This window comes from Centruroides sculpturatus, unplaced genomic scaffold, assembly GCF_000671375.1.
Source record: "Centruroides sculpturatus isolate CEXI.00-Female unplaced genomic scaffold, Cexi_2.0 scaffold281, whole genome shotgun sequence".
NCBI lineage: Eukaryota > Metazoa > Arthropoda > Arachnida > Scorpiones > Buthidae > Centruroides > Centruroides sculpturatus.
Window position 1 is genome coordinate 344,561 of NW_019384696.1, and position 22,209 is coordinate 366,769.

The following is a 22,209-nucleotide window of genomic DNA, read 5'->3' on the forward strand; positions in this document are numbered from 1 at the left end:
TATATAAACACTAGCTTTTACCGATAATGAAAACTATAGAATTTAGTAATAAAAAAAACCTGGATATTTGTATTTTTTTTTATAAGATAGATAGCTTTTGTTATTTTAAAATATTATCTGTATGTTTTCAATTAATTAATTATATAGAAATAAACCATCATCCAGCTATAATCAAATGTCATAGTATACTTTTACATTTAAATTACTTAAATATTTACTACATATTATTATTTTTGTCCTATAATAAACATTTAAAGAGTCATTGAAGTGATTGCATTACTTACTTTCAGTAAAAATTTATAGAGAAATCTTTATTTTAAAAGATATAATTACATGAGATTAAACTTTTATCAATTTAAAAACCAGAAAGGCAAAAAATAATAATGCAAATTATAACTTTATAACAATTTTGTACAATATATAATTATAATTTAAAGAATTTAGACTTACTCTCTCATGATTAATCCAAATTTATGATAAAAAGTATACAAGTAATTATCCTTAAGTAATTTCTGTATCATCCTGTAAAATATAAACAGACTTAATAATATTAAGTAAATTAGACAATTTCGATGGAAAGACTGAACCATACCTCTAACAGTTTATTTCAATAACAATCGAACAATCGTAATTCCGATCTCGCATATAAAACCAACTACATTTGTTTTAGATTATATCTCATATCTTCGTCGAGTGAACTTCGATAAACCTACATCACACTAATAGCTTCCTCTAATAACAGATGGCGACCCTTCGTGGAATTTTTCTTCATCGTTATCAATTCTTTTTTTTATTATTAATTTTTTTTTGTATATTTTTTTTAAATCGGGAATTTGATTAAAATAAAATACAAAATTACCTTTAAACGAAAATATAAAATTAAATGCTATGATATTTAATATATATTTTTTTAATTTATAAAATATTTTATAACGTTATCCATTGTATTAGCCTATGTGAAAACGATAATATATTGACAATGCAAAGTTTTATGATTGATTTGAAAAATTTAATGCTTAAAAGTTACTTAAATATGTCTTTGTATAAATAATGCACGATGATTATTTTGACAGAAGTCACGTCACCTTTTTTTTAAACTTTCGTGGGCACTGGGGTCCGTTTTAGAAGCCCATTATGGGTTCGGCCAAGCCCGCAATGGAACGACGAGGTAGTGAGGGTTGGGATTCGACATATCCGGACGGACTACCCCTAAAATTCATGTTTATTTTCCTATCCGTCCCACGGAGCGGTAGGTTGTCACCTTCACTGCTTGGCCACCCGCCGTTGACGGAAGTCATATCGTTTAAAGTTGATTTTGCGGTTTATACCGTGCAACCATATTTTGTACAGTGGTTAAATATCGCGAGGTTCATTAGAACAAATAAAAATATATAACAATAAAGTAAATATTTGAATATCTTAAAATCATATTATACCTTCATGCGATTCTTCTCTTACAGTTTCAAAGAGATTCTTCCTTCTTTTCTCTCTAGCAACGAGTTGTATAACTTTCCCAGCTGTTATGAGATTTTATTTAATAAACAACTTTTATATTTTTAACTTACAGAATAATAAATGGAATTATGTGTGGTGCCATCTATTATGTGATTTTATTATAAAAAAACTTTTTGTATTTAAAATTAATTATTATCGATGGCAAAAAGCCTAACTTTGAAAGTACAGATAAGTTTCATAAGAAATTGTAAATGCTAATAACGAATAACATCTTCAAAATCTGACACCACTCGAGATATGACACGTGATCTTTTAACTACCAAAATTTAATAGCATCAATCATGTTATCTTTTCATATTGATCCAATATTGTGTTCTATAATCTATTTGTTAAAAAGAACCCCAAAATAAATAATTAAATAAAAATTTATTGACAATTAATTGTCTTCAAGCTTTGTCCCCCTGAAAAATTTTCTGCGGACGCCTACGATCTGACCATTTAATCATAATTGGGCATAATTTTAAAAAACTTGTAGACCAATAAATTCTCACTGTCGCCCCTTAATCTTGAGAACGGTGTTAGAAAGATGAAAATCAAGATCAGATAAGGAAAGAAAGAAAGAAAGAAAGCTTAGGGGCAGGGGGTCCCGATTAACTTTATAAGAACTTCCGTTTTGAGCCGAAAGTCAGGTTATTTCAATTCATAAACTTTCTCCTGAACGGAGTTGGATACGTGACAGGTATGACTGAGGAAAAGTATGATGTACATACAGGGACAAGACACTATTAAAGTGCATTGCGACGAAAAAATGTAGCCCGGCAATGTGACGATTTCACAAGAAATAATTGCTCGTTAGGTCTATATCCTTCGTCATTTTTAAATCGTACTCTTTTACAAGAAATATTACAAAGGTTGTTGTTATTAATACTATTGTAAAAAATAATAATAATCCACATGAAAAATAAGAAAATAAAAGTTTTACAAATTTACTGATTTGTACTTTGTAATTAGTGTTGACTCTAAGAATTTCAAACTAAAAGTAACTAAAGAAACGTATTGATGTTTAAAAGTGTTTTGTTTTATATAAACACTAGCTTTTACCCGCGACTTCGCGCGGATTTTGCAAGCAAACACCATTTATATTCAGCATTTCAACAACCATAGTAATCTATATCTATATATATGTATATATATATATATATATATATATANTTTTTAAAGCAAAATATTTATTTGTATACACTTTTATGTGTACAGGTATCCATTGATTAATGCAGTTAAATAATCCTCAATGCAACTGCATATATCAAAAATGCATTAATCAAATTTGATATCTATGTTAAGTAAAGATAACTGCTAAAGCTGAATTAATTAAAATTTCTGTTGCATATATAAAGGAATTGCTGCAATTAATTTCCTGCATTAAGCAAGGGATACCTGTATTTATATTTTTATTTAAGACAAATATGTCAAATGTTTTTATGTAAACTGTTGTGTATGTTTGTCGGGCACTATAGTCTTTGTTAGATAGAAGCTGTTGGATCTCGATTGATGTGTCCTCATGGGTCAACAGACAGAAGAATGAGACTTTCTCAATGTAGCTGATGTCACAACTTGTGAGACCCTCTGGTGGCGTTTATAGGCATTTGGCCCTCAAAACTATAAAGCAGGTTATATTCTTCATCTTTTAAATTACTTCACAGTTTTTTTAATAATTTTTAAAATATCAGATTACAGCATATGCTGGATAGTTTTGCAATTTGTTTCTTAACCTGTAATAACACCTAGAGCACAATAACAATTTTAGTCAAGTAACAAAATGGAATACACTTATTTGAATGAGAGTGCTTGCATTTGCCAATTTTTATTCACAGCAACTATAAAATTATAGCATACTGTAATTTTTAGGTGAAAAAACTATCTTTTCAATACAGAAAAAATGGGAATTCAATTGGTCATAGAGCATTGAAGACTGTTTAGAGATCTAAACAGTCTTCAGTGCTCTATGACCAATTACTAATGTGCTAACTTTTGTATTTGGATTCAAAATTTAAAAATTATCAGTAAACTGGCAATGTCTTAAAAAGTTACCATTTTACTGATAATAAAAAGGTTTATAAATTTACAATCTCTAATCAACAAAACAGAAAAAAGATTTTGTTCCATTCAAGTTGTGAAAAATATTGTAACTCTAATTCATACAGCAGGATCAAAACTTTTAATATTAATAGAAGAAACAAAGAAAGCCTATTGTATAGAATTTTAAATAATGATTCAACGAATATTCGGCCTATTCGACCTATGTTTCACTATTCGGCCGAATACCAAATATGTAATTACTATTCAGCCAAATACCGAATACCTAAAAACAGGAGTAAGAAATAACAAAAACACAGTAAATTAATCATTTTGGTAACTTTTATTAATGCTGAACATAGTTTTCAAGTTTTGAGAAAGCACAATTTTTTGCTTATTTATGTAAAAGATCAAAGGAAAAGTAATATAACAAGTTATTTTTTTAATAGATCAAAAATAGGTAACAAATCAAATGAAAACTACCTACTTATTATGTAGTTTAGTCATCTATATACTCGGATATAAACTAAAAAGTCCTGATAAGATAATTAACACAGAGCCAAAACTACTGGTGCTAGAAACTTAAAAATTTGAGGGCGTGTTCCTTTTGTAAAGTTTAGGCATGCTAAGAAAAGATTTTATGAAATTCAACCCTAGAGGTGAAAAAGGATAAAAAATTTGTATGAAAATTTTTATTGTGTGAGCACATTAGATCAAAACTTAGGTCATAAAATGTGAAAATAATAATAATTAATGATCTGTAAAGTGTTTTTATGACATCATCCCTTATTATAAACTTGAAAATTAAATTAACTTTTTTGTTTCATTGTACAAAATTATTTATCACTAGCAGACTCCGCCACGCGTTGTTGTGGCTCAAAATGTATCTATTATAAATGTATAACACTTCCCCCGTGTGGGGAGGAATTTTTCGAAAAATTTCTTCTTAGTGTACATTCTCTTGGCGTACCCTATTAAAAAGCAATCAAAAACGCAAAATCCCGCATTTAAAATAGTATAATACAAGCCAAGTTCTTCAAAATAAGCCTTAATCCTGTTCATCTCCCCCCCAGTGGAGGGAATTTCGACATGTATATTATATAAAAACACGTGCGTATTCGAATTGTGTGAAAATTTCAAAGGAATTGGTAGAAACAAACGAACATTACATTTTTATTTATATAGATAGATAGAAGATGATCTGCTTTAATTCATCCTCACAGAAAAGCAAACTTAGGGCGTCATACTCGTAGCGCCATCTGTTGGACATAAAAGCCTTAACCCTAGATGATATCTTTTAATTTATATGAATGTTTAACAAAAAAATCTGCAGGTTTGGTTAGTGGTAAACATTCCGGGGGTTATAAAGATGCTACAGTTAAAATTTGGTAACGATTGGTTTAGTAGTTTTCATGGTTAGTGGTCACAAACGAAAAATACGTTGTCTCTTTATATAGTAGTATAGATAACTGAAGTTCCAGACAGCTTGGTAGCCTGAATGGCCCCAGGCTTTTGCCCATGCACGCTAAGTGACGTTCATTACAAGCATTTAGCTTTCTGAAGTCTATGAGAACAATTATTGGCATTGACGGCCACGAATTTTGCGCCAATAAGCTGCCTCAACTAGTTCGATTAAGTTATCAACTCAATTTCATATTTATTTTCACATTTTCACTTTGTGGTCCTTCTCTGTTCTTTTTCTGTTATTTACATGTGTAGGTTGTTTCATTGTTATCCACATTTGATATCATCACTTATCACATACTGCCATGATACCCTAATAGTGCTTATGCGGAGCCAGGCTGTACATTGTCCTAATAAATAATAATAATAATAATGCCATGATGCTCATGTCTGTCCGCCACAACTATCAAGAATTAACACGATTGGCGAAGTGTAGTGACAGCGGTCCAATAGAGAGCAGGGTACACAATCCTTGCCATAATGTGGTTTGCATGCCAATTTTCATACGTGTTAATCAAACCAAATAGTTTGGCCAAATATACCATTCATTGCATCACTAATTTTAAAAAATGTTTATTTAAATTTATAACTTAGCAATTGAAACTTAATTATAGCATTTATGATAATTTGAGAAATGATTAATTATCATCATATATCAATCAATTCATAAAATAATATATTCTTGAAATTAATGCATCTAAACACCAAAAACCTAGCAAATAACAAACAAACAATACAACGTTCGTTTCTATTTGCATTTCTTCTAGCCTGAAGACGACCTTTTAGAAAGAAAGGAAATGTTTGTTTAGTTTAAATATATTCATTATTTGTTGGTTTTTTTATGTTTAGGTGTATTTTTACTATTTATTACTAAATTACACCAGTATTGTTGTACAGATATTCTTGAAATTTTCAAGATTACATTAAAAAATATTAGTTTAAAATTGCTATATGCATCTAACTTATATAAATGTTCATTTTATTTCCAGATATTCACAATCTTCACTAACCTAATTAAGCAGATGCAGTTTGAGTTTAAAGAATAGTTCCTATCATTATTTTAATAAAAATTTAATCATCATAATCACTAGACTATTCAAAAAGATATTTTTAAATTTCTACAACACACAATACACTCTGAATCACACTACTTAGATAATGAAAACTATAGAATTTAGTAATAAAAAAAACCTGGATATTTGTATTTTTTTTATAAGATAGATAACTTTTGTTATTTTAAAATATTATCTGTATGTTTTCAATTAATTAATTATATAGAAATAAACTATCATCCAGCTGTAATCAAATGTCATAAGTATAATTTTACATTTAAATTACTTAAATATTTACTACATATTATTATTTTTGTCCTATAAACATTTAAAGAGTCATTGAAGTGATTGCATTACTTACTTTCAGTAAAAATTTATAGAGAAATCTTTATTTTAAAAGATATAATTACATGAGATTAAACTTTTATCAATTTAAAAACCAGAAAGGCAAAAAATAATAATGCAAATTATAACTTTATAACAATTTTGTACAATATATAATTATAATTTAAAGAATTTAGACTTACTCTCTCATGATTAATCCAAATTTATGATAAAAAGTATACAAGTAATTATCCTTAAGTAATTTCTGTATCATCCTGTAAAATATAAACAGACTTAATAATATTAAGTAAATTAGACAATTTCGATGGAAAGACTGAACCATACCTCTAACAGTTTATTTCAATAACAATCGAACAATCGTAATTCCGATCTCGCATATAAAACCAACTACATTTGTTTTAGATTATATCTCATATCTTCGTCGAGTGAACTTCGATAAACCTACATCACACTAATAGCTTCCTCTAATAACAGATGGCGACCCTTCGTGGAATTTTTCTTCATCGTTATCAATTCTTTTTTTTATTATTAATTTTTTTTTTGTATATTTTTTTTAAATCGGGAATTTGATTAAAATAAAATACAAAATTACCTTTAAACGAAAATATAAAATTAAATGCTATGATATTTAATATATATTTTTTTAATTTATAAAATATTTTATAACGTTATCCATTGTATTAGCCTATGTGAAAACGATAATATATTGACAATGCAAAGTTTTATGATTGATTTGAAAAATTTAATGCTTAAAAGTTACTTAAATATGTCTTTGTATAAATAATGCACGATGATTATTTTGACAGAAGTCACGTCACCTTTTTTTTAAACTTTCGTGGGCACTGGGGTCCGTTTTAGAAGCCCATTATGGGTTCGGCCAAGCCCGCAATGGAACGACGAGGTAGTGAGGGTTGGGATTCGACATATCCGGACGGACTACCCCTAAAATTCATGTTTATTTTCCTATCCGTCCCACGGAGCGGTAGGTTGTCACCTTCACTGCTTGGCCACCCGCCGTTGACGGAAGTCATATCGTTTAAAGTTGATTTTGCGGTTTATACCGTGCAACCATATTTTGTACAGTGGTTAAATATCGCGAGGTTCATTAGAACAAATAAAAATATATAACAATAAAGTAAATATTTGAATATCTTAAAATCATATTATACCTTCATGCGATTCTTCTCTTACAGTTTCAAAGAGATTCTTCCTTCTTTTCTCTCTAGCAACGAGTTGTATAACTTTCCCAGCTGTTATGAGATTTTATTTAATAAACAACTTTTATATTTTTAACTTACAGAATAATAAATGGAATTATGTGTGGTGCCATCTATTATGTGATTTTATTATAAAAAAACTTTTTGTATTTAAAATTAATTATTATCGATGGCAAAAAGCCTAACTTTGAAAGTACAGATAAGTTTCATAAGAAATTGTAAATGCTAATAACGAATAACATCTTCAAAATCTGACACCACTCGAGATATGACACGTGATCTTTTAACTACCAAAATTTAATAGCATCAATCATGTTATCTTTTCATATTGATCCAATATTGTGTTCTATAATCTATTTGTTAAAAAGAACCCCAAAATAAATAATTAAATAAAAATTTATTGACAATTAATTGTCTTCAAGCTTTGTCCCCCTGAAAAATTTTCTGCGGACGCCTACGATCTGACCATTTAATCATAATTGGGCATAATTTTAAAAAACTTGTAGACCAATAAATTCTCACTGTCGCCCCTTAATCTTGAGAACGGTGTTAGAAAGATGAAAATCAAGATCAGATAAGGAAAGAAAGAAAGAAAGAAAGCTTAGGGGCAGGGGGTCCCGATTAACTTTATAAGAACTTCCGTTTTGAGCCGAAAGTCAGGTTATTTCAATTCATAAACTTTCTCCTGAACGGAGTTGGATACGTGACAGGTATGACTGAGGAAAAGTATGATGTACATACAGGGACAAGACACTATTAAAGTGCATTGCGACGAAAAAATGTAGCCCGGCAATGTGACGATTTCACAAGAAATAATTGCTCGTTAGGTCTATATCCTTCGTCATTTTTAAATCGTACTCTTTTACAAGAAATATTACAAAGGTTGTTGTTATTAATACTATTGTAAAAAATAATAATAATCCACATGAAAAATAAGAAAATAAAAGTTTTACAAATTTACTGATTTGTACTTTGTAATTAGTGTTGACTCTAAGAATTTCAAACTAAAAGTAACTAAAGAAACGTATTGATGTTTAAAAGTGTTTTGTTTTATATAAACACTAGCTTTTACCCGCGACTTCGCGCGGATTTTGCAAGCAAACACCATTTATATTCAGCATTTCAACAACCATAGTAATCTATATCTATATATATGTATATATATATATATATATATATACAGAACCGGCCCTACCATAGGGCGAACGGAGCAGCTGCTCCAGGCGCTAAGTCCTAGGGGTCGCCTCAGTGGTAAAGAAAATTAAAGGGTATAAATTAGGGGCAACCAAGGGAGCGCCATAATAAGATCTAGCTCCATCCTAAAACTTGCCTCGGGCCGGCACTGTATATATAAATGGACGTGTGTGTCCCTATATTTCACTTTTCAGCCAAAACTACACATCGCACATGAATGGTGTTTGTGTGTGGTAGTAGCCGCAAGTCTCCATTCGTGCACTATGGTGGTTGCATCTCGATAGCTATAAGGGTGCGGGAGATATGGGCTTCAAAGTGGTTGAAAGTGGAAGATTTTCGAATTCGAATTTAAAAATTTTCGAATTCGAATTTAAATTCGAATTGTTTCGATTATAGAACGATTGTAAACGTTCCAGAAAATTGATCAAATTGAAAATAGTTCGTTTGACTGGACGTAAAAATTCTCTAATTAGTCTGGAAACGGGAAACCTAATTCTTGCATTCTGCGAAAACGGGTAAGTTTGGCTATAATGTAATTATCTTAATCTTCACTATCGTTACTTTTTGTCCACAAATAAAAACCCAGCGAAGCGGGTCCTTGCAGCTAGTTGTTATATAACACCTGAGAATGATGAGAATGACGAGCTGTTTTCGAATCAAATGAACTGTTTTCGAATCAAACGAACTGTTTTCGAATCAAACGAACTGTTTTCAATCAAACGAACTGTTTTCAATTTAGTCAATTTTCTGGAACGTTTACAACTGTTCTATAATCGAATCAATATGCAATAACAAATTCGAATTTAAAATGGTTCGAACGTTTGGTTAAAAAATCGAAATGTATAAAAAATATTCAAAACAATGTCTGAAATGTTATCAATTACACCTAAGTGCTCAATGAAGACTAAACGTAGTTGAAAACAAAAAATCGCATCTAAAATAGTAGACTACAGTAGAAGCCATTGTTCCGGTTAAGCCTTAATGCTCTCCCTCTTCCCCACGGGGGAATTTCGAAAAATCCCCTCTTAGTGTGCATTTTCATGATGTAGGCCTACCCTAACTGTGTACCAAATTTCACTACATTAGGTTCAGCGGTTTGCTCTGGGCGACGATGAATCAATCAGTCAGTCAGGACAAGTAATTTTATATATTTAGATTTACTTTTATATATTTAATTTTATTTTTATAATTATATGAATGCAGTAAGCTAAATTTAGATAGATTAATTATACGAAAACAAAGAACACAAAAAATTAAATAAAAATAAGAACGCACGATATAAAAATTAAATATAAAATTGTCTTTTGCTTTATGTATCTTGCCGTATATAAGTGTAAATAAATATGATTTAGTATAAGAAACAATTTTTAGAACTAATAAGCACACAGACACAAGAACGTATTTAAGCACGCAAGCACACTTATAAATATAGGCCTATATTCTTGTACGTGTGCGTGTACTTGTACGTTATACATGCAAGACCATTGCACACGCATACCTGTACAAATACATATGTGTGCGTGTATGCGCGCGCGCGCTTTGCTTATTATATACAATCAAATAATAATAATTTGTATATAATTAAAATATAAGAAAAAATAATTATAACATATTTCTGAAACATCGCGCGACATAGTTGTATCGCGATACAATTGAGGTGGAACTGGTAAGAAATAGATCATTGCATTTACTGAGCAAGGAGAGGTAATCCAAGAACACGGCAATTGACGCCGATTGTTTTGTTCGTTTTTTGGTATCCATTTTCCCTTAGGTGAGCGCTTTGATTGTTAAATTCTCTTAGGTGCGCTCAATCGCGTCGTGTATGGAGCATGGACATTGTCACTTTGATCTTACCTATCTCGAAAACGAACGTCCCATTTTTTTTATTACAGTTTTGGATTCCTCATTGCAATTAATGGAAAATGGCAGTTTTATCAAACTCGATTAATCAAATTTTCAGAATGAAGGCGATTCTGTAAGCCAAATAGAAGAGGCTTCGCTAACTCTCCGCCTCAATTATTATAAGACAGAGAAATCACATTAGTATTAATATTTTTTAAAATCGTGTAATATATGACTTAGTGGATTGCGATCGTAATATTTTCATTGGTTTTCATTTCTCATTAACAAAATTCAACTAAATTTCATAATTTTCTACCTAAATCTTATAAATATAATCGAGATGAGTTGATAATAATAATAATAATAATAATAATAAGCGCAGAGCCGCGGACCTTGTTAACCTTCCACGTAAAGATGGCTGACGTGGCCTGATCGACATAGCTAACTTTCACCACAAACAAATACAGACATTGCGAGAGTTTTTCTATAACAAAAAACATTAGTTACATAAAGCAGTAACTCTAGCAGACTCAAATAACACACCAATAAATTTACATTCACAACATATGGACACAACACAACGTATAAAAGGCATAGACACCATTGAGAAATGGTGGGTTCGAAAGGCACTCCATGGCAGGCATCCATACGACCTTGCCCAGGATTTTGTTGACAAAACTGCGTCAAACAGCTGGTTCGCTCTGGGATGCTTCTTTGGGAGATAAAAGGATTCATGATTGCCACGAAATAATCTAATAATCCTAATCTTTGATGTTGTTAGTTTTGCCCCAGCAACACCGGGGTCATTTGCTACTATATAATATATATGCCATATCATCTTATATCATTTTTAAAAGACATCTTCCTACATTTATTTAAGAGCAAGAAAAATGCGTAAAATTTTAAATATTTGCCAAGTTTCAACCATTCCTGCAAACTTTCTTCGATCCCTAAAGGTCAATACTGACTCTGTCCGGAAATCCGGAATTAATATAATAGAATGTATTTAACAAAATATTTCAATTTTAGAATTAATAAATCACAAGAAGAACAATTGCAAATTACTTATCAGCAGTTTATAATAAATTTAAATTATTCGCACAAATTTTATTTTGTACTCGACTTTTTCAACGAAATATCAAAATACTTCTAGCATTCAACATCAAATGGCTTAAGAAAGCTGTCCAGCAACAGCCGAATGGATAAAATCAATAAACAACGATAGGCGGTTGTAAATTCGAGAACTGCCAACAGACTGGATACGAGGAGTTTTCTGTGTTTTTTTCGTTGGTAATGACTTGCGTTACTTTTTTTTTTATCGTTGTTTATCTAGCAAGTCAACAATTTTGCTGTTAAGATCATTTCATTGTATCGAATACGTACACGTAATTATAATTTTGTAGTCAACCATAACACGAACTTATTGCCATAAAGCTAACCTGGGTTAATTAAAATTCACAATCACGATTGAAACAAAGGAATTACAGTAACACTTAGACAAAATTTAAAGCTATCTATACTGAAGTTAGATACTTAATTCTTCTAACTTTAATTACTTTTGTAATTTCTGCTTTTATTGGCATGTTTTCATTTCTTATTATTCAATTGAAAGGGAACAAGCAACTCTTCGCTTGCCATGTTATTTCCAAACGAACGACAATCCAGAACTCACCACGTGGAGGTGGCTGCCTCAGAGTTCCACCAAGAGTTGGAAAGAATGCACTCCACAAGTGACTGACATCTCTTGTCGAGTTTCATTCGTCCTAACTCACACAATGAAAATATTTATAATTATTTACTATTTATAATTACTAATTATTTGGAAGATAACATTACTATACGGGAGATGGAGAAGACACAAAGAACCCTCTCCATCTCCCGTTCCTTTAAGGCCTGCTCGGATGAAGTCAGGGGAAGCGTCTCCTAACTTCACCAGAGCGGGCCTTAAAGAAGCGGGACACAGAGAACCTTCTTCGCCTTTCGGTACAGTACATTACTGAAGTTTATTCGATCACAATTTTTCCAAGAAATCTGAAAGAAACGAAGAAAAACGTGGAACTTACGAAAAAAATTATTCTTAACAATGGCCATGTACTGTACAATAGAAAAAGACAATACATTGTAACAATTCGTTACGTATTGTTAGATTATATTTCTAACAACGCGTGACGTGTTACGATTCCGTCATGTTTTTACGTCACGTGTTACGTGAAAGCATATAGCTGTTTGAAATATTTCAAAAGGGATTATTTTATAAAAATAACATTTATTAGAAAGAGGATAAAATAATTCTCTAATAAATATTATTTATTTATTAAATATTTAACTTTAAACAGTTAAAATAATGCTTTTTTCTAATAAATAAAATTTACAGATGTGCAATTCATTTATTCTAAAGTAATTGTGACCGCAGGGTCGGCACCTCTTTGATGCCCCGTCAGGACTGACACCACCGTGTTTCGTTCGACACGGCTAATTTGTTTTGTTGTGAAAGTAGGTCACGCAAACGGCTGCGTGTGTAAGTGATCTGGTTCCGAATGGATACTGTGAGGCAGCGCCACGGAAGAAATGCACTCAGACACTAAGGTTAACAACTAAATAACCGTTTAATTTCAAAGAAAAGGAGTACAGTACATGATATACATCGTGGTATATCGGCTTAGCTTATCGTACTAACGGTAGTGGTCGCGCGAGAGAGGATTTACAATTGTTTGCGAGTAGATAAATACGTGAAGTTGATGGAGTCCACAGCGTGATGTTCCTTAATTACGGTTTCGTTATGACTAGGGTGACTAGGGTCTTGACGTTGTCTCGTTAAGGAAATTTCTGGATCAGGATCGTCCGGAAAAGTTCGTCTTCGAAAGCGCAGTTGACCGAGGGTAAAGTGAAATATCCGCTATAGTAGGATAGGGCACTGACACAAGAATTTCGCGATGACTTTTACTATTGAAGAAACAGGCGACGACTGACTCATTCGGCCGTTAATTCTCATTAAAATCGGTAACAATCAATACACTCTTGGGCAAGATACAAAGGGATTTATCTGTCTCTGGCTATCCTATTTCTGGGTACTTTAAGGATTACCATGAACTTGGCTCCTACTGTATTATTTTAAATGCGTTTTTGTGGGGAATCGAACATATTTTTATACCCATCTAAACATTCTCTAATTAGCCTCGGAAGAGGGGAAACTTAATTCTTGCACCCGGTGTAAACGGGTAAAATCGGCTATAATCTAATAATCTTAATCTTTGCTATCGTTACTTTTTGCTCCAGCAACGCCCAGCTCATCTGCTAGTCTTTAATAATTACAATAATAATGATTTTTCAATCTTGTATAAAGTGATTTTTGTATACGAAATGTTTTATTCAGTAATAAAATACTTGTTAATTATTATTTTATGGGCTGATGACTTGTGTACTTTGACATTACATAAACTATTGACATTTTAATTATAAATTAAAATATAGTAAATTAATTAACAACAGATTATTAAAACCATTATTCACAGTAATTTCGATTTTTACGATGTTTGTAATTTAACTAATACACAAAATAAAAATGTTATGAAACTTTGTGAAAATGAAGCATTAGAAACTGCAGCTAATTTTAAATATTGTTATCAATTAAACAAAATTTTAACTGTGATAGTTTTCTTGTTAGTAAATAATAGAAGATTAGTATTTAAAGTTTGCTATTTCATAATTATAGGAATAAATTGTCTGAATATTCAATTTAAGCTATATATTCTATTATTTTCTATGCTAAATGATGTGTTGTAGAAGTATAGTAGTCCCATGCCATAATGCATTATCATAAATTTCTTGCAAGAAATAAAAACTAAAGTATTAATTTTTTACATATGGTAAATTAAATTTTTGTAGACAGATTTATTTTTAAGTCATTAAAATACTTTTAAAATAAAAAATTAAATAATAGTCTAATATTACATCAATATACATTTTAAGATATTTAATTCTTTCAAAAATTAAAGAGTCAAATTGGATGTCTTAAAAAATAATTCTAGTAATATTTTTAAAAATTATTGTATTTTATAAATTAAAATGTGCATCTTAAAAATAGTTCTAAAAATCTGAAAAATTTTTTCCAGTTTGTTTTTAAATGTTGGAAGACAGATTAATAAATTTGCTACTGTTGCTACTAATAATTTGCCAACAATTTACAAATATGTTGAGGGATTTAAACTCTAAAACTTTAAATATATTGTGGATTCTCTATGTGGTGAACTAGAACTTATTAATAAGTCACACTATTTTCAGCAAAACAGTTGAATAAAAATTTAACAAAATGAATGTTTTCGGCAACATTTAGATGTTCAATTTCAGACTGTTAAAACCTGAAGCGGACAATTAGTAGTTTGAAAATGTTTGTCTTGTTAAATTTTTATTACTGTTTTGCTGGAAATGGCATGGAAGGTGTGACTTACTAAATCAATTGTCATCACAGATAAATATAATTACCATATTCTAATAGAAATGAAAGATCCTAAGTTTTACAGAAATAGAAAAATTACAATAAAACCTGTCCAAAATGGGACCCTATCTAAACTAAAAAATATCCAGTATTGTGCGATTCCAGTTTACAGAGGTTTTAATGTAAATTAAAGATTTGAAAGAATGAAAGTGAGTTTCAAATAAAAATATGGATAATGATACACTGAAATTCAATGTAATGAAATTCAAGGGATTCATTAAAAGTTTTTTTATATTTTTATTACATTTTAAGGAATATTCATTCTAAAATGTAAAGCAAAAATTGGTTGGAATGATTCACATACTGTATTATAATTTGAAAATATTGAATGCATATTAACTAATCAGTTAAATAATATAAAATATAGGTATGTGAAAAAATTATACAAATATGCATCATACTTTACACCTATTGAGGTATAAAATAATTTACGACATAATTAAAGTTTGTGTTTCTGCAGTGCATCCTTTATCACAGTTGTCTGTATATTTAAGGAGTCATCATTTAAATCTTTTTGCACAGTCCTATGTTTAGTAAATAATGTTGTATCTTCCTTATGCACTTTATAGTTTTGGTTGGCAATAGAATTTCAGATGCATTAATGTCATTTTCTTCTTCACTATCATTCATGTGATGATGGCCATTTATGTCACTTTTTAAAAAATGTTCACTTGTTTAAAAAGCATCATCTATGTTAGTCATCAAATGTTGATATTGATGATAAAATCTGATCTGACTACAAGTTCTCATTATAATATTTTATATATACTGTACTTTTTTATCTATAAAATCTGTTTTATAGTAAGTATTTTTTGTTATAGAGTAATTCATTATACAGTTTTCAAAACCATACTAAAATACATTATACCAATCAAGTCATGATTATCATTTCATTATAAAGAATTTTGACTGTAATAACAAAATGAATGTAAAGTTAATAAAGAATGGTGTAATGACTTAATACTTACAGCAGCAGTACATCGAGATAATAAATACGCAACAATGAGGCATCCCATACATAAAAAAAAAACTAAAGCAACAATATCTCGAAAATAATTATTGTCTAAAAATAAACTAAATAATTATTATAATGAATTCCTATTATTATTTTTCTCATTTTAAGAATGGAATTCTAATTTAGAATTCTTAATAAAATTTATATATAATTTTGTATTGCTGAAAATGATTTATAACATCTGAAAAAGAATTAATTTTGTATTTTAAATAGTTAAGATCATTTTTCCAAGGAACCAAGCTAAAGTGTCTAGTTAAAGCAACAACGTTAGCTGTTCAAAGATTTGAATCCAGTATCAAACAAGGAACAGTGCAATCACATTCTCTGCACTAACCAGCAATAAAATCTCAAAACTCAGATAGATCATTTGAAAACTTTTCATTTTCATTATTTCAGATAGTATAATCATTGGCGGATGAAGACCTACTGGGGCCTCCCTCTACACAATTTTATTACATTATAAACTAATTACATTAATTGTAGCTATACAGTTATTTGAGAGAAAAAGACTAAGTCAACAAAAGATGGCATTAAAAGACTTTTTTAATTCCTTTGCTAGCACTTTCGATATTAGCATAAATATCATCATCAGGCAACTGAAATGGAAGACCTTTTCCGAACAAAACATTTGAAGTACAGAATTAGAACATAAATCAAACCAAATACATTTTCAAATACATTTTCAAAAACTTTTCCATAAAGTTTTTGAAAAAATTTTAAAATGATGTATTATCTACGTGCATTTGCATAGAAATGCGGAAGTGGAGGCAAGTGGTCAGTTGTTATTATTTATACGTTTATATAAATTAAGCCAAATTTTAGACAACTCAAGAGTAGGGCAGTTGTATGAGTCTAGCAAGGTGGTGAAGAGAGACTCCCAAATAAACAGAAGGTACCTTTCACCACAGCTTTTAAGTAAAATGGCATGATCCCAAAGTGGAGTATAGCTATGTTGTACGACCATTTTGGACAATTCAGTGTCACACCTTCCCTGTGCCATGGAATGCTGGTGTTCTGCTAATTGAGAGAACAGCATTCTGGTGGTAGCCCCTATGTAGCAGGTGTGTGTTCCAGTTGTATTTTCTAACGGAACTGAATATACACCTGACTTTTCCCAGTGAGAAAGTGCATCTCTATCATTGCATAAAAGTCTCTATAAAGTAGGGCATGGTGAGATAGGTAAATACAGGGAATTTTGTGTGAAGATACGGGATATACAGGCTGACAGTTGCCCACAATACGGTAGAGAAGGATGGACTAGAGTTCATTCCTTTGGGTTCTGCAAGCTGGTAGTGGGGAAGAGTGACCTTTTGACCCTCTTTAGGATATGGTTGTATTTGGCAATAGTTGGCCTGCTGCACATAATGCTGACCAGATGGAATCAAGTTTGATATTGGTAATAGATTGATTAGAAAGTATTAGGAATACCTTTCTAATAAGGGGAGCTATGGCTACATTGACATATTGCAGAGGTTGGAATGCTGTGGCAAGGATTACAGGAGGAATACTGCCAAATTTGTGGAAAACAGATAAAACCAAGCCCTCCTGTGACCTGGAGATGTCTAGATCTAAAAACGAGATTTTTCCCAAATTGTGAAATTCATGGAGTATACAGTAGTGAGACATGATTCTAATGCTAGAAATGCATCCTCTGTGTCATGCCATGCTAACAGGATGTCATCTACATACCTCAGATATAACACTAGGTAAGCTATGAAAAGTGGGAAGTCAAAAACTCTGTGTTTGATGTTTCCCGTAATTAATTCTGCTAGGACAGGAGACAATGGCAAACCCATTGGGACACCCTGTTTTTGAAGGTATATCTTCTCATTAAAACAGAAGTAATTATCTCCATGATAAAGAGCAAAGCCTCATACATCTCAAGAACTTGTTGTGCAGTAAAACCTTTGATGAGTAACGAGTTAGTGTGCATGACTGCATCAAAGTGAGGCACAGAAGGATATAATGCGACGATGTCCATTTTATATGGGTTGTAAGCACTTGGGGACAAAGTACCAAGGGTTGCAGTTATTGTCACCTTAGCCTTGATGGATGGTGGGCTTCTTCCTTGCATAAGGGAAAGAAGGAAGAAGCCCACCAAACAGCTTGGCAAGGCTTTTACTAGGTGGTAGGTGGGGTGGGACCTCTTATTAACCAGCAGCCTCAAGGGCCAGCCTGTTTTGTGTCTTAGCCTCAAGGAATAGCCTGGGGCAAGTAACATAGGAGGGAGGTTCCAAGCACCCTGAAAGAGACACTATTTTTCTTGTCTTCCTTAAAACAGCTGGCATTAGATCCTCTCATAGAATCACAGCATGAGATTGGAATTCCAGGAATTCGGCAGCTCTGTGAAGAAAGTCCTCTTCCTCGCATAGCATGAGCTTTTTATCCTTGTCTGAAATTATGAGCTTCGTATTGGCAGCGGACAAGTAACAGTTCATAGTTTGGCCGCTCGTTTGATTTTTGGCAAATGATGGCAGGTTGTTTCACAGTGGCTAGTGTCAAGATAACTGAGAGTTCCATTTGTGGGTACTTGGACCCTGCTTGACAGTTCCTGAGTGTCACCAGGGACACTGGAACTAACTCCAAGATGCCTGAACCATGAGGAGGGGGGATGAACTTACTGTTGTAACATACAACAAATTTTGGAAGGAAAACATTTCCCTGTATAATTGTAGAAGGGAACCAGCAATACCTTGTTGCGTTGTTTTCATGTAGATTGAAGGAGTCACTGGAATTTCTTGTTCAGTTTTATCTTTATTGCTCATGCCAAACCCGAGGCAATACTGTGCAGTTTTCCAAGCTGATCATGGAGAGACACCGAATCATAGAATTTGGCAAAGTGTAGATGGGCTACATATAACTTAAGCTCAACCTCCACTAAACCCTTGTGTTTGTTTCTGATTAACTTTGTGAGAAGAGAACTGAATACAAACTTCATAGAAAAAAGTTTGCATTCAGTTTGATTTATGTTCTAATTCTGTACTGTACTTCAAATGTTTTGTTCGGAAAAAGTCTTCCATTTCATTTGCCTGACAACAATATTTATACTAATTTCGAAAGCGCTAGCAAAGGAATTAAAAAAGTTTTTTAACACAATCTTTTGTTGACTTAGTCTTTTTCTGTCAAGTAAGTGTGTTGGCGTGAACTCCATACTATGTTTTTACATTATTTCATATAGAGTTATTTACAATTATGATATACAATTGCAATGGTAAAATTGTTTTATTTTCGAATTTCAGGGTCCTTAGGTTAATGTCTCACATTTATAGTGAGCAATCTGGCATTGAATGTAATACATATAAAAATTCTAAATCAATAGACAAGAAATGGTATGTCAAATTCAAGAGAGGAACTGCTTCAAAAATTATCATCTTCTAAGAATTATAAAAAAAAATTAATATTATAATAATGACAAATAGCTTTATAATAAAGGTTATAATTAAACGTTGATATTTATTATTACTAAATAGCAATTGGTATACAATCAATTTTTTCTGATTTGAATTCATTCTGAAGGAAAAAATTTTGGATAAATGCTCCCAAACTTTTCAATATTGGCTTGCATTATAAATCTGAGTCTGTCTGTATATTTCTTCTCACAAATAAGTTTAATTTTTGACTCTGATTTCATTTCACTAACATTTTGAGAAAAATCTCTCCACATTCTTCCATTTTTAGTAAGTGTAAATAGAGCTGGACTAGGCACATTATCCTTCATATATTGCCAGATATCTGATAATAAACAAAACATTTCAAATGGTGTAATTGATTGAAGAATTTCACCAATGTAAGCTAGAGGAGGTGGAAGTATTTGTCCTATTGCCATAACATCTATTAATCTTTGAGTAATTTCTAATTGTTTTGGACTGTTACTTGTTTTTTTCTCTTGGCAACTTCCCCAGTGTGTGATCAACACGGCCATTATTGCTCGAAGGAGAACACTGCAATAACAGAGAGAAGGATGAGCTGAGGCTATGAGAAACAGAAGATCCCATAAAACCGGATGTTCATCAAATTTTCGCTTAATATGTAAATCCCTTTCGATTGTTACCTGAAAATAATTATAAATTTATTTTAAATAATTACAATATATTCATATTAAATAACTTTACTATCAGTGTATTATATATTTTAAAATTCATTAATTACCTTAAGAAAATCTTCATCAGGCCAAGGAAGTCCATTGAACATCACATCTGGAGATACAAGTTCTACTAATAATAAGGCAACTGTTTTCATATCAGGTCCAGTCACTCTATTAGAAACTTTGTCTAATGGAAATCTCCATGATGGAATGCAGCAAGCTTGAATTGTATTCAGAAGGACTTGTCTGTTAAGAACAGTTTCATTTCTAGAAGCTGCATTCAATTTTGATGTTGGCCTTAATCCATAACCAATAATACCAGTATGAAAAACAGAAGAATGATTTTGTGGTAGAGTGATTGAAGTACTATATTGTCTATTCTCAGCAAGAAGAGAACATTCCCATGTTGATTTTTTGTCTTTCAAATTTGGAAAGCATTTTGAAGCAAATAATGTATTGTTATCATCTAAAGCAGTTTCTAATAAAGTCCTCAAGATCATGTTTTGAGTAGCTGTTTGTTGACATAAATTAGTTAGCAAATTTTGGCATATTTGAAGCATTATTAACTTTCTATCAATATCTTGTTTTGACAGTAGTTTAAAAAAGTAGCCTACCACAGAAAAACTCACTCTAAGTAAAGAAGACATATTCATACTTTCAGGAACCACTGTTAATGAAAGTAATTCAATTACAACATCAGCATATTCACAATCAACAGACATCACCTGCCCAGCTAAAATTTCCATACTTGGTTGAATTGCCTCAATGATTTGTTTACTTCCTTCTTCTAATTTAATCAAATTAATGAAATTCTTAATTAATTGAACAGGTTCTTTTATTCGAGAACATTTTAACTCAGCCATCTGGTTAGAAACTGTTATGTATAATACCTGAGGATGCGTTAATTCCACATGTGCTAAAAGTTGTTTGATATAAGTTACTTCAGAAATTGTACACAAAAGATGACCCAAAATATCAATACTAGTTTTATCCCCTCCATGAATGCATACAAATTTTAATATGTTTAAAATCCAGTTGGCAGTGCATCCTGAATTTTCTTTCAAACAACTGCTAAAATCTGAAATATGTATTTTAAATGACTGAAGTATTGGGATGTCTGAACAATCAGCATGAACTCTATGTTGAATCTCTAGAAGTATGGAATCCAAGATCCATCCTGCAGCATCTTGAATCTAAAAACAATCAAATCAAATTAATAAGTAATAATGATTCAATAAATATTCAAATTGTAATTATTATATCTAATTTCTTATAAATACTATTGTTAAACTGCATTAAGTTTTATACATATTGAACTTAACTTCATACTATAGTTAAATCATCATTACACATAAATTTTATACAGTATGAACAATATGAAACTCAAATGTTGCTTATTGTCTTTAGCTTTCATTTGCTTTCTCCAGACCTATTGTAGTTTTCTTCAGTTTTTCCGAAATGATATGTAGTAAATTGCAATTAAAGTATAAATATACAATTTACATTAAAGCATTCAATTTTATAAAAAATAGTTTATATTAATTTCATTAATTAAAAAATCTCAATAAATTATTTAATTTTTTGTCATACTATCTGAAACATTTTAAACTTTTATTTCAGATAATTATAAAAATTCTAAAAAGAATTGCACTTTATCATTAATTGTTGACAGTTATAATTTAATGACACATTAAAGTTTGCTATGCCAAGAAAATATTAGAATTTATAATGAACTAGCTGCAAGATCCTGCTTTGCTGGGTTTTTATTTGTATGTAATAGTATAGTTTTATATATATATATAAAAGACTGTTTTTCTAAGTAATCTAGAATCTAGCTGCAAGGACCCGCTTCGCTGGGCAAAAAGTAACGATAGTGAAGATTAAGATAATTACATTATAGCTAATCTTACCCGTTTTCACAGAATGCAAGAATTAGGTCCCCCGTTTCCAGACTAATTAGAGAATTTTTA

General features: G+C 31.1%; 2 protein-coding genes and 1 long non-coding RNA gene across 3 annotated transcripts in view; all 3 read right to left on the minus strand.

Moving 5' to 3' along the window:
* LOC111627444 (E3 ubiquitin-protein ligase Siah1-like) overlaps positions 1 to 787 on the minus strand; it is a 53,328-nt gene extending 52,541 nt beyond the window's left edge. Inside the window, exons 1-2 of the mRNA XM_023371010.1 lie at positions 593 to 787; positions 451 to 522 (exon numbers count right to left, since the gene is read on the minus strand). The gene's annotated coding sequence lies outside the window, so the exon portion shown is untranslated. The remainder of the gene's footprint in view (positions 1 to 450; positions 523 to 592) is intronic.
* Positions 788 to 6,571: 5,784 nt separating this feature from the next.
* LOC111627437 lies at positions 6,572 to 7,636 on the minus strand. The gene is made up of 3 exons (XR_002757003.1): positions 7,562 to 7,636; positions 6,717 to 6,907; positions 6,572 to 6,646 (listed from the first exon to the last, which is right to left on the minus strand). It is a non-coding gene; the product is annotated as an uncharacterized LOC111627437 (long non-coding RNA).
* Positions 7,637 to 17,084: 9,448 nt separating this feature from the next.
* Positions 17,085 to 22,209, minus strand: part of LOC111627446 (integrator complex subunit 5-like) — a 13,364-nt gene continuing 8,239 nt past the window's right edge. The window contains exons 3-4 of the mRNA XM_023371013.1: positions 20,305 to 21,432; positions 17,085 to 20,206 (exon numbers count right to left, since the gene is read on the minus strand). Of these exons, the coding sequence (XP_023226781.1) occupies positions 19,661 to 20,206; positions 20,305 to 21,432 (1,674 nt within the window). The 3' untranslated portion in view covers positions 17,085 to 19,660. The remainder of the gene's footprint in view (positions 20,207 to 20,304; positions 21,433 to 22,209) is intronic.